The sequence below is a fragment of the Corticium candelabrum genome, chromosome 14 (assembly GCF_963422355.1).
Source record: "Corticium candelabrum chromosome 14, ooCorCand1.1, whole genome shotgun sequence".
Lineage (NCBI taxonomy): Eukaryota > Metazoa > Porifera > Homoscleromorpha > Homosclerophorida > Plakinidae > Corticium > Corticium candelabrum.
Genome location: NC_085098.1, coordinates 741,607 through 754,425, shown reverse-complemented (window position 1 = coordinate 754,425; position 12,819 = coordinate 741,607). Strand labels below are relative to the sequence as shown.

General features: G+C 40.4%; 2 protein-coding genes across 2 annotated transcripts; one reads left to right on the top strand and one right to left on the bottom strand.

Annotated features, from left to right (window-relative positions):
* Positions 1-1,145: 1,145 nt before the first annotated feature.
* Positions 1,146-2,193, top strand: LOC134189802 (ribitol 5-phosphate transferase FKRP-like). Its single transcript, XM_062658184.1, has one exon. The coding sequence runs from the start codon at positions 1,263-1,265 to the stop codon at positions 2,061-2,063; it is 801 nt and encodes a 266-aa protein (XP_062514168.1). The 5' UTR covers positions 1,146-1,262; the 3' UTR covers positions 2,064-2,193.
* Positions 2,194-3,685: 1,492 nt separating this feature from the next.
* LOC134190003 (phospholipid-transporting ATPase IA-like) lies at positions 3,686-10,043 on the bottom strand. The gene is made up of 13 exons (XM_062658404.1): positions 9,659-10,043; positions 9,512-9,590; positions 9,390-9,451; positions 9,276-9,332; positions 9,149-9,219; positions 9,041-9,077; positions 8,890-8,978; positions 5,022-5,082; positions 4,335-4,388; positions 4,251-4,282; positions 4,154-4,188; positions 4,053-4,096; positions 3,686-3,979 (listed from the first exon to the last, which is right to left on the bottom strand). Exons 1-13 carry the CDS (start codon positions 9,713-9,715, stop codon positions 3,926-3,928), a joined length of 732 nt encoding a protein of 243 aa, XP_062514388.1. The 5' UTR covers positions 9,716-10,043; the 3' UTR covers positions 3,686-3,925.
* Positions 10,044-12,819: the final 2,776 nt, after the last annotated feature.

Sequence of the window (12,819 nt, the reverse complement as noted above, 5' to 3'; positions counted from 1 at the left end):
GTGGCGACCATCGGCTTGCCGAACACCAGAACAACGACATTTGGGACTGATTACAGTGACCTTCTTGGCGCGAGCAGCTCCAAAAAACCGAAAGCGAAAGCACTGATGATGTCCGAACAGACTACAAGAAGTGGAGTAGAAACGTCATGCTACTTCGTATAGAGATAGTGCGTGCGGGGGCGAGGAGTAGGCGTTCCCTGTAGTACCCGTATTTGCCGCCATTTTAGGGGGCAAGTTTCTGTCCTCGGCAGGTATCTCTGTTTGCGACGGCAGCTTGTACAACATTTCAAGGACGTTCAACTGTGTGTTAGATAGTACGGCGACAGCATACTAATTGCGAAAGATTTAAACCAAATTTTATCGGTAAATTCGCGAGTTTGACGTGATTTCGTAGTCTGATGGTCGAGTGCGATAAAGCTAATTCTTAGAATAGAGATTATGGAACAGAAGTCTAAAAGCCTCTCCGACGAATCGCAGAAGCGATACGAGGAGAAAGTTGTACCTGCGGGCCTAAAAACAGGTAAAACGGAGGCTCAACTGTGGACGGAGAAGCAAGAAGTATTCCCGACATGAATTGGAGTGACATGATGTTGTATATGATTGTATGCTGTTAGGTGTACTAGACCTTTCTTGAGACGAACAAATCTCTCTCTACTGGAAGCGATCGTAGCAACCTAACCCATCCTTGCAGATGGTACCCAGTCAGGATCAGTTGAGTCATACACAAAGGATGGCTTTCCTAGAATTATTCAGAGTAGCATAGATTACTCTTTTAGTACAGAACATACTAGAAATGACAGCTCTACCAGACAGAAAGTGCTCAGAGCAAACACGCGAATGCTGCGACGGCTTCCAGTCCTTTCTGACTAGGCTGGAGATCCACGCTGCCCGTTGTCTGTTGCTCAAATGACCCGTTTCAGGTCCCTGACTGGTTGGTATAGCTGGTATAGACTAAAAACGTATGTTGCTTCCCTGAATTCTACGATCGTGGCAGCCGAAAACAGAGCAACTCGTAGTCATGCTAGTACTCATGCTAGTACACTTGCCCCATAAGATGGCGACTTCCGGGATATCACGTGATTGTGACGTCAAACGCACTATCTCTATTGACGCTTACAGGAGGTATGAGGCTTTGCGCATGCTCAACTTGCTGACAGTTCTAAGCGTTCGTTTGCTAGCAAGAGTTCCAACAGTTCTGACAGTTCTGGCAGTTCCAGTTCTAGAACTGGAACTAGTATTCGAACGCACCCCTAGTGACAGAGATGGCTAGGAGATATGGAAAAGGAAAAGGCACCTTTTTGTGCAGCAGCGCTGGTAGAAGAATTACGTGTTTCGTTGTTGTTTGTCTGTTAATAGAAACAGGCCTCCGTTACAACATGGTTGAAGACGTGCACGTGTGGAATCTTCCGTTAAAGTTGAAGGGATTTCTACGGATTGGACAGCCTTGCAATATGAAGCCGGAGAGATCAAGACAATTGATAGAAGTTCTATTTGCTTTCGCCAGCTGGGCGGAGTCAGCACGATTACGGTATTGGATCGACTACGGTACACTTCTAGGCGCTGATAGAAATGGAAAACTGATTCCTTGGGACTGGGATGTCGATGCTGGGCTTATGAAAGATGAGATAGAGTCAATACCAGATGTGAAAACTCTTCTCAAACGTAAGGGACTGACAATGAAGAGACAAACAACATGTCGTCTTGCAATATGCTTGCAAAGCAGCAACAGCACGTGTGTTGATATTTTCATGCACGTAATTCGGAAGTCAGATAATTTCGTTATTCGATGTGAACTGGAAGATGTCTTCAGATATCATTTCCCTGCTAGTTTGATCAACCCAACCAAGCCAATCAAATTTGAGGGTCGTATGCTCCAGGGCCCCAACGATCCCCCAGAAATGCTTAAGAAATGGAGATACCCATATAGTTATGGATGGGAGGTTCCCTACAAAGCTGGTTGCTATTTTACAGCTTGGTCTCATTTTCGGCTCTTCCTGACATTTAGTATTATACCTTTGCTGTTAGTTGTTTTAGCAATATGCTGTTGTTGTTCTAAATTGTAACTAGGTATTTGGTAGAATTTTGTAATGTTATATTGAAGTGTTGTGTAATGTAAACTAAAGTACTACTTGGACATGTACTGAAATATTCTAACTAATGATAAGATATCAAGGTGAAGTAAAATGTGTCTGAACTTTAGATGTCATTGTGGCAGTCAAGCAACATTATGCACTGGTTTTACATCAGTCAGCAGTGTTCTTGCCAGTACCGTCTTTTGTATGGATTTTACACATGATTACGCTAGACTACTAGAAACGTAGCATCTTAGTTATGATCAAAAAAAGGATAAATGGTCAGAAGGCATAGCTATACCTTAGTATCCCTATACTATTCATTAAATACTATTCATTTCTTAAGTTTGACGGCACAGTAGCCAACATATATGCACAACTTACTCTTGCAAAGCTCAGCTCACAATCCCAGTTTTAACTTAATTAAGTCAACTTGTTATTGTAATAATGTAGTGTATTATATGTCTATCTGTGTTATGTTCAACAAGGTTATGTCCAAAGAGGTTTATTCGACAAGTCCAGAGTGGCTGTTCTATATTGAATAGTCTACCAATTATGCAGTAACTAATATACATGAATAAGACTCTGCATAGTACAAATAGGGAAAGGTAAAGTAAAAATATGATGTTATCACCATTAAACATTTGATGACGTTATTGTCTGACGTCATTATATTTGATGACGTCATATTGATGGTTGGCAAAATATCCTGGCTAGAACACTGAGTCAGTATGCTTTGTGTCAAGGTTGGCAGTGTTCCAAACATGTCAATGCCTTAGGTCTCAATATCCAGCTCTGGTGATGGGTTGGTATGGTGACAGGAAAACGGAAGGATGGACTAGTGGAATGTCTCATCTCATACATTATCATACATGCCTGGGTGCATGTATGATAATGACATGAAACCTGGAGTGCATGCAATTGGGTTTTTCCAGAAGACCCTGGAAGACAATTCCCCTCTTGAAACGATTGGAAGAGTCTTCTAAAACCGATGACTCAATTAATCAAATGTGCATTCCAGTTCTGAAAGAAGAAGGTGGAATAGCCTATTTGGCAAATCAAATTAAATATTTGCATTTGCATTACATCTCAAATGACATTGCATTCACCAGCAGCAGGAATACTGTCCACTCTTTTCTGTTCGGGTGCATGTAGCTTGATAGCAATGTCATTGCATGAAGCTGACAACTGTCCATGTTTGTTACAAAGACTATTAAGCACTTGATGACAGCCACTGAAGTTCATTTGGTTTGACTAGTACTCAATGTTTTACAATGTGCTTATGTGTACTAAATTTTCTTCCTAGCCGGACTGAGGGTGCCATGACTGACTCACCATAGCAACACTGAGTTACTGTAGTCATCATGGTACCCTCAATCTGGTACAGTTTCGAACCATCCACACGTATATTCTCATGTTGCTGGTTTGTATGGCCATTCCTACCAAAATACATTTAATTGTGTTTTTTTGTATCTTGTGTTGGAAAATTTTGCCATTTGAGTGCTATTTAGTTACCCTTTTATGACAACTGACAGAAAGGAATGATGCTAGATGTTATGTAAACTAGAATCCCTGGCACTCTGATGGCAAGAACTGTTCAAAGAATAAACATTTGAGAAAACTTGAAATTTATTACAATCAATCTAAGACTCTTTCACACAACCAACTCTACTACAATGTAGTACAGCAAATTCTAGAGACATTGGATAGCTAATTGCAACCACAACAGTTTGCTACGGCAGACCACCTCTAGTTGCTGACATGAGGTGTCCACTGAATCACTGACTAACAAAACCACTATATAGCATAGTAAAGATAACATAATTTATGTAAATTCCTGTGTCTGTCAGCAGTCAATTTCCACTAGGCTTGTCCTCAGTTGTATCGTACTGACGAATAAGCTCTCTCTATTCACAATAGGGTTGTATAGCACTAACTACCTGCTAACTAAAACATAAGTAAAAAGAATAATAGCAATACTTGTGAAGTGCATCCATTTTCTTCTTGAGAGAATGCATATCCACCTGCATTAAATACACAGAAATGAAAAGCAAGATCAACTACACACAACATGACCTCACGTTGTTTATCCTTGTCCAACCGTGTTGATAAAACACTGTATAACAACCAATCGCAGGTGTAAACTGGTGCTACTTTAATTAATGGACAGTATTGGACCTGCTATAGTCTGGATGAGGTAGGTAGGTAAGCTAAAACAAATACTGAGAGTTACTTTATACCAAAAGTTAGCTTGCGACCTACTTCGATGCCCTCTTCTGTTTCATCATGTTGCTTCGTGTATCGAGCTGAAAGAGACTATAACCAAAATACAGTCATGCAGAACCAAGTACTAACACTATTTATGTCCAACTACTGGTGGAGAGAAGCATAGAACTAAGCATGTACACAACTAAGACTAGATGAAAGGAAACTAATAGCAGTTTACAAAACTCACACAGAACTGAATAGTGTTCAAGTGCTAATGTTTCTAGTATAGCAAATGCCTGATTAATTCAGTCTAGATTCTTGTGTATTCTACATATTCTCATGTGAATCAACAAATTTCCTGCATCTTATAAAGCAAACTTAAAAACTGTCCAACTCTACTTCTTTAATGCAATCTCAAAATCTGCATCGGATCTTCATTACATAGATAAATGCACAGTTTCTACGCTGCTATTTGCTTTGGATACTACTCACTTAATGAAAAGCTACATATGTATAGTAATCTTTGTCAATACTAATTAAGTTAAATCTCTATACAATTATCAAAGAGCAACATGCATCTACACCAAAAAATAAATACTTAGAATCAAAATTTAAATCGCATACCTAATCTCAGTTATGACTCATACAACTATAGTCATTGCCGAGAACAAAATTCCCACTTCCAACAATTACAAAAATGTACAGAAACATAACCAGCAATGGAAACAGCAATATAATCACCTTTAACAATTCCTCTTCAAACAGTTTCTGTGCAGGTGTCTTCCAAACAGTCTGTCGAAATCTGGCAAAAGACAACTACATATAATTGATATTAAAATTATAAACACCCAATTGTGTAAGTGCACTGTTAAAAAAAGTAGTAAATATACTTCCATTAATTATAACTTATCTGACCTTCCTCTATCATTAATAATAATAAAAAAATTGAAGCTAAAGCATTCAAACAAGCACAATAAATTCACTAAACAAAGTCAGCAATAGACCATGCTCATGTGCCGCATTCCACACATTTAGCTGCATGCCAGTTTGAGCCGGGGATTACAAAGGTGCCGGTATGCCGGAAAAGAGATGTGATTCGACCAACCTTCCCATACACAGGACCACAGGTATATGCTGCAGCTATTCTTAGATATTGATTGAACTAACAAAAATAAACATTAAGACGTATACTTCAACTGAACTAACATAAAATAAACAGTAATCCGTTTCGTCCTCTTCCTCCTCATCTGTCAGCCCTGTGTGTTCTAGCTTCTGCTTGTTTAAACTGTTCATCTGCTAGAAGGCATCTCAGTCTTTCATTAAGCTGGTCAGGTGAACTCCAAGGCATTCCACGTTGGACAAAGGACTTTTGAATCAGTTCTATTGGAATTGCTTTCCAACACTCCGATACCCAATTGACAACCATTTCATAGGAAGCACTTCTCTTGCCACTAGCTGTGTATTCTTCTTCTCCCTCGCTAAGCCACTGCAGCCACGTATCTCATGGCACTCTAGAAGGGTAATTCCCGTGTACATCTGCAAGTTGAAGTAAAGGTGTCATCTCACCAGGAATAATGGCAACTTCAGAGTTGTAGTGCTGCTTAAGAAAGAAACAGTGGTTCTTTTTAGGTGACTCCTAGCTAGCACTATCAAACAATGATGGCTTGGGTGAATCCTCCTGTCCTTGTCTTCCTGACACACTGCTTCTATTTGTGCAGTAGCTCTGCCGTCATAAACCCTTTTTTGCTCACTTGCTCTATAAAATCATTGGGGAAACGTCCTTTTGGAACACTTTTCAGACCTTTAATTAAAAGTAACCATGCATGGCAGTTTGGTGCCATCAGCCATTGCAGATAGGACAACGTACCGTATATCGCAGTTTTCTTTCCATGTTGTTCTTGCCTGCACAGACTTTACACCACAAAAGTCATAAGATTTACTGCAAGGTAAATCGAACCATAGAGGTGTTTCGTCCATGTTACCTATGGACCTCAGTTCAAAGTTTATTTTGTCAGTCATTTCCTTAGTGTATTGAAAAAATTTTTCAGCAAGACAATTAGCATCACTTGGCACTTTCTGACCTTGAGAAGACACTGTCCTAGAAGTTAGTCCATGGCGAGATGTAAACTGCTTTAGCCAACCATTTGATGCATGAAAGTCATCTTCCTTCGAATAGTGCTTGTCATAGACTTTCTTTGCATACCATTTGATTAAGCTGCCATTGACTGTCCTACCCTTCTGATGGAAATCCTCTATCCAGCTGACAACCTCCGCTTCGATATCAGGATACTTCCCTCTCTTTTCACTTGATCAGCATTTTTCGAAACATATATCTTCTCTTTCTCACTGCTGTCTGACGATCATCTTTTGCCTGTACCTATCTTTGACTCAACCCTGTATGCACTGAAGGAACAATCCACATTCCCCGGCAACTTTTGTTTTGTTTCCACCGAGCTTGGCGTACTTGTGTAGTACTGCTAGCTTCTTATCGATTGTGTATGACTTCTGCTACACTGCAAAGATCTTTCTCGATACCTTCTGGCAGTTCGACGGCCTCCTGTTCGACTTCTCTCTCTCTCTCTTCTAGCTGGGCTTCGGGAGAAGCTGCATTCTCTAGGTCAACGTCTGCCATCAAATCAAATTATGACGCACGTGCAGGAGAATTACCACACACATGTACTAAGTAGTTGCTTCCTCGCTATTACCAGCACTCCCTCGCACTATACAATCATGCCAGTATCGTTACCAGAGTCCAACAAGCAAGTAATCCCCACTTATGCCGGCATGCAGCTAAATGCGCGGAAATATGGTATATATATATTTCTTTATATACATAGCACTTTTTGAGAAGTCAGGTTTTCTAATTGATGGCGAATATAGTGCTAAGGAAAAATTTCTTCAGAATCTTGAAAGTTTTGAGTCCAATTGTAATGTCGATTCACCATCACAACACACACTTCAGTTTCAAGTTGCTGTTCGTTTATGGTTGGGCATAACTCTCTTCCCAGTACATCCTTGTGCTGTAAGACGCAAGTGCTGTCAGTTAATTGACAGTTTCGATGACCATCTCCTTGGCTGGCGTCACATAATCTATGGTTAAAATGTCATGACGCTCTCAGAGGCATCATTTTCAATGCTTTATTGATAGATGATAAAGATACTTGAAAGGAGCAGAGATTCTCGTCAGACACCTGTGATTGCCCTGGAGACATCTTTCACCCCAATTTTTAAACTGGTCACGTCCTGCTTACTTTGATATAACTGTACGTAATTCGTTCCAACCTAATTGCATCAAATTCAGCGATTGTCACAAGTGCCACCAGTTTGACTGGGGAGATATATACACTAGCTACATTGCCCGGCTTCACCCGGGTGTATTTAATTGTGAGGAATTACCATGAAAGTATTCCATTTACAATTAGATTCCGTATGCCACTCGTTAGCTTTGGATAGTGACAACTGGCTCAATTTGATGTCAATTTAATTCCATTTTAGGAACTTGCAAGAAAGAAATGACACACTCCTATAGCTAGACTGAACCAAAATGCACTTATATTAAACGTACATCGTCTCTTGAACTCTAAAAGAAACCATTATGTATTGTGACCTTGCATTTAATTGTGACGTCACCTATATATTGACATCGCCTAGAATGTCCTAATAAACGCTGTTGTTTCGACTATGCAAAAGCAAAAACTGTTTATTCTCTTGCTTGCTATGCTCTTGAATGTCGTGCTTAGCAATCCGATAAATGTCGGACAGAATAGACAGCTTTATCACTCGAGGATCGACCATAGAAAGGGGACTCACCTATCGAAACTGACATCATTACGTTCATTTTCATTCGATAGGCATGTCTGGAGAATTTGAGAGACAATGAGCCAAGTGTGAGAAAGTAATAGACGCACAAACAAATATAATCTTGTCTTTATATGTAAGGAGCAAGGCATATATATCAATAAAATAATATATATATTTATAATTTTTAAAATTCAATATTTTATTCTTTCAAAGTGCGTCTTTACAGAACAGCACCAGTCTCTCTAGAATCAGTCCAGAATTAAACAACCACATGCTACTGCGAGTTATTCATGAAAACTAGTAATACATATGTATATGTATATACAGGTGTGTGTGTGTGTGTGTGTGTGTGTGTGTGTGTGTGTGTGTGTGTGTGTGTGTGTGTGTGTGTGTGTGTGTGTGTGTGTGTGTGTGTGTGTGTGTGTGTGTGTGTGTGTGTGTATTCTCTCAAAGCGTGTTCTTACAGAACAACGCAGTCTCTCTAGAATCAGTCTAGAATTATATATTGATAATTATAAAATATGACCAACCATTGAGTAAACCACACTCCCTAAGGTGTGATTTTATCACACAAACAATTTTCTGGAGATAACCCTGTCATCGATATAATCAAACTCTTGCATCCCAATCTGAGTTAGATTGCTTTGGCTTAAAGTCTCGTGAACTGGAGTGCATACCACAGATAGTGCTTTTGCAGAAGGTATCCCTTATCAAGCCTCCTATGCATACTAGCCAGTAACCATTGCTATGGCAATTGCATGGCAATGTACACTGCACTTTCACAATTGAAAATCAACATCAAGCGTACCCAAACATTACAATGTCAGGAATTAGGGCAACGACAGGCACAACCATGACAGCAAACCAAAATGCTCCAGAAGAGAATACTTGCCAATCCTGACAAAACATCCACCTTTGAACAAGGCAAAACAGATACTAAGTGATGACAAAATTCTTACTACAGCAAAAAGGTCGATTCCAATACCAAAAACAGGCCTTGAACAAAATCAAAAAATACAATTTAGCATATTAACGCATCACATTCACAAATTATACACAAAACTCACCACAAATGACAATAAATCAACAGAAATATGAACCATAACGCAATACTACCCCAAATTGAAAGGTGTGAGATCTAAAAAATTGAATTTATGAAGCAGATTCAAAATACTCAATACAATAATCACTAACCCAAGTCCAAACTTCAGTTATTAAACCAGCCTTAAAGTTCACAATCAAAATAATTACCTGTAACAGTAAACCTATATAACAATGTTGCCAAAAATGACATGCAACTTATCAAACCGTATAAACAGTTACACTCACAAACCACTGGCCAACACTGACACCACATGATGTAGCAACACCTTATAACAAACACAGGTTTCAACTAGTCAAACATCTTTCAATTAAATAATAAAACATACCATCTGCAATAGCCAGTGCAACAAGCCAGAACGCAACCAGTGAGTGCACAACAGCAAATATTATCCAAGCCCAAAATACCTAATGCATAAAACGACTCATAACATATTGACTATAGTTATGCATAATGTGCAAACAATATCAAAAACCTTGGTATTATAATGCTCTGCACTCTGCGATGCCTTGTACAACTTAGGATTATTCATTAATGCTTTCACACTGACAGGTTGATCAACTATTCCAAGAACCAGAGGAGGCAGCAAAGTAAATATCTAATCAAAACACAAACCATTTTAACACTACAGACTGTCACCATTAGTTTAAAAGATAGCCTGGATTATTATCCTGGGTATCGATCTAGTCACTTAAACTAACTAGATAACCTATAAACGTGTAATCATAAAAAAATTGAACATTGTCCAAGGTGGTTCAATTTTAGTTGATGAACTCAAGCGTGTATCAGGCGTGCCCAAATTAATTACTCAAGTTAGAGTTAAGGTTAGAGTTTTAGCTGACATTTTATGTAGTTTGTGGTATCTATCTAACGTCATCTAGTATATAAAGCTCAAATTGTCATGGTGTGGTGTGTGTGTGTGTGTGTGTGTGTGTGTGTGTGTGTGTGTGTGTGTGTGTTTGTGTGTGTGTGTGTGTGTGTGTGTGTGTGTGTGTGTGTGTGTGTGTGTGTGTGTGTGTGTGTGTGTGTGATGTGTGTGCGTGCATGTGTGTGTGTGTGTGTGTGTGTGTGTGTGTGTGTGTGTGTGTGTGTGTGTATGTGTCTGTGTGTCTGTGTGAGAGAGTGTGTGTGTGAGTGTGAGTGTGTGTGTGAGTGCATGAGTGTGCATGCGTGTGTATGTGTGTGTGTGCACGTGCGTGTGTGCATGCGTGTGTATGTGTGTGTGGTGTGTGTGTGTGTGTGTGTGTGTGTGTGTGTGTGTGTGTGTGTGTGTGTGTGTGTGTGTGTGTGTGTGTGTGTGTGTGTGTGTGTGTGTGTGTGTGTGTGTGTGTGTGTGTGTGTGTGTGTGATAGCTCAGTTGATTAGAGAGTCATCTTATGGAGTGATTACATCAGGGACCTTGCAGGGTTGCAGGTTCAAGTCAAAGTGATGACGAGCTATGGCATAATTTCGTTGGACAACAAACTTACACACAATTGCCTCTCTCGACTCAGGAGTATAAATGAGTACCTGGTCTTTCACTGGGGTAACAAAGGCCTCCGACTGCAACAAAGTCCGCTGGGGTCCAAGTGGGACTTCGGGTGCCCACACCAGAGTTGGCGTCGCAGTCGGTGCTCCTGCGAGCACCCAGCCAGGCTCCAGGAGATCGCTTAGCACGGCCCATAGCTCCTGCTTAGCGCACAGGAACCCAGCCATCTGGCTGGGGGCATTACTGTTTAATGGCAGCTCCTTTTTTGGTTGTGGTTTTGGCCCAGAACGCACACTTTGACACAGTGCTTTGGCAGAAGTTATTTTCAAGCTTTTATTGGTTGAGAATAAGGACGTTATGATAAAGATGAGGTGCAGTTGTTCTGCTGCCAGCTGCCCTGGTGATGTCTATCACCATGATTTTTTAGAAGGTAGGCCTGCCTATTTTGACATAACAGTCAGAAATTCAGTACAGCCATTGTATGTGACAAAGCAAAAGTGAGAGCCGAAGCTGCAGCAGAAGCAGGTGAAGAACAAAAAGATATTTAACATAAAGACAAAATTTGTTGCTGATAGTGGTCTGTTTTACCCCTTGGTGGTGGAGACTTGGGGCTCTGGTCTTCATAGCATTAAGACTACAAAAGCCATCGCTTTAAAACATCAGCAGTTAGCGGCCTAAAATGTAACCAAGTTCTTTCAAAATAAGATGGAACAACTGTCTATTCAACTGCAGAAAAATAATGCAAGAATGATTCACAAGAGAATCTAGCTTCAAGTACCCGATATTGATAGTTGGGACATACCTAGTGTCGTGTAAGACGTTGTTGGTTTAGGGATGTTAGGGGGATTGGTTGTGGGGATCAGTTTGTTTTCAAATATATATTTTCATTTCTCTTTTTTATTGATATATTCATATATATATATATATATATATATATTATAACACCCATATATTTGTATATAATACAGATAACACAGATAACACATATCCGTCCTAAGGACGAAAGCACAAAGAGTCTAAGTCGCAATAATTAGGTAGATAGTCAACAATCACGAGGTCCAATCTGTCACTAATCAATCTTGAGTTATACGGCCACAAACGAACAGATAACTGTTCATGAAATTGCCTGGAAGCTTGGCCCAGAGACAAGCCAGATGATAGAAGAGACTTCTTTACAATTGATCTCAACACCTCCAGACTATGTGCAGCCCATACTCCGTATGATTCCACCACAAGAGGATAGAACAAACAGCCATAACTTGAAATGTTAGCATGATGGTGTTCATCTTTGTCCATTTCCCCAGCCTCAGCAGCAGCACCAGCTTTGATGGCAGCATTAATAAGGTGAGAGAGAGTGAACGAATTTCTCACGGAAATGTCGAAATAAGCAGCCTTGCCTAAGGAAAAGTCGGGATGGAAAACGTCACCTGGTCTTGTCATAGAATGAGAGGAACAGCATTGTTCTCGACATACATTGGAGTTGTCTAAGAGCAACCAGTGGAAGACGACGTCACATAAGACATCATGTCGCTTAATCCAAAGAGGACCACAGCCAAGAGCATGATCACCAAAATGTCCAATTCATGACCGCATACACAACAGACTGAGTGTGGGGGCGCTGGAAAAACCGAAATTCCTAAACGTAAATGCAGAGAAGTCACAAATTCACGCGGAGACATGGCCAGGCCTAGACTTGAGTTGGGGACTGCCCTCAGCCAAGCCCCGCATGAGGATATGCGACATCACTGAAACGTGCCTGTTCTCGCAAACTAACAAGGCTGACTTTAATGCTGGATCTCAAAGCATCATCCAGAGCCTTCTGGAAGGAATGTTGTGTAGAAGAAACAGAGGACGAGACAGAACTAGTAGGTGGTAAAAGACTTGCAAGATGTTGCCGGCATTGCACTTCACCAGGGAAAAAGGAAGAATGCTGAGTCCAATCGTTTTCTTCATGTACCGGCATGAACGCTGAGTCGTTAAGAAGACGGAGAGACAACTGCCGAGAAGAGTTGCAGCTGCCAACGAAAGCTGCAGAGGAAGATCTAGAGGCCTCATGAAGACCTAGACCACCCAAACAAACTGGAAAAGTTGCATGTTTCCATGCCAGGTCAGAGACCGAAGAAGAGGATAAAGCCTCTAAACTGTGATGAAGACCACTGTCATATATA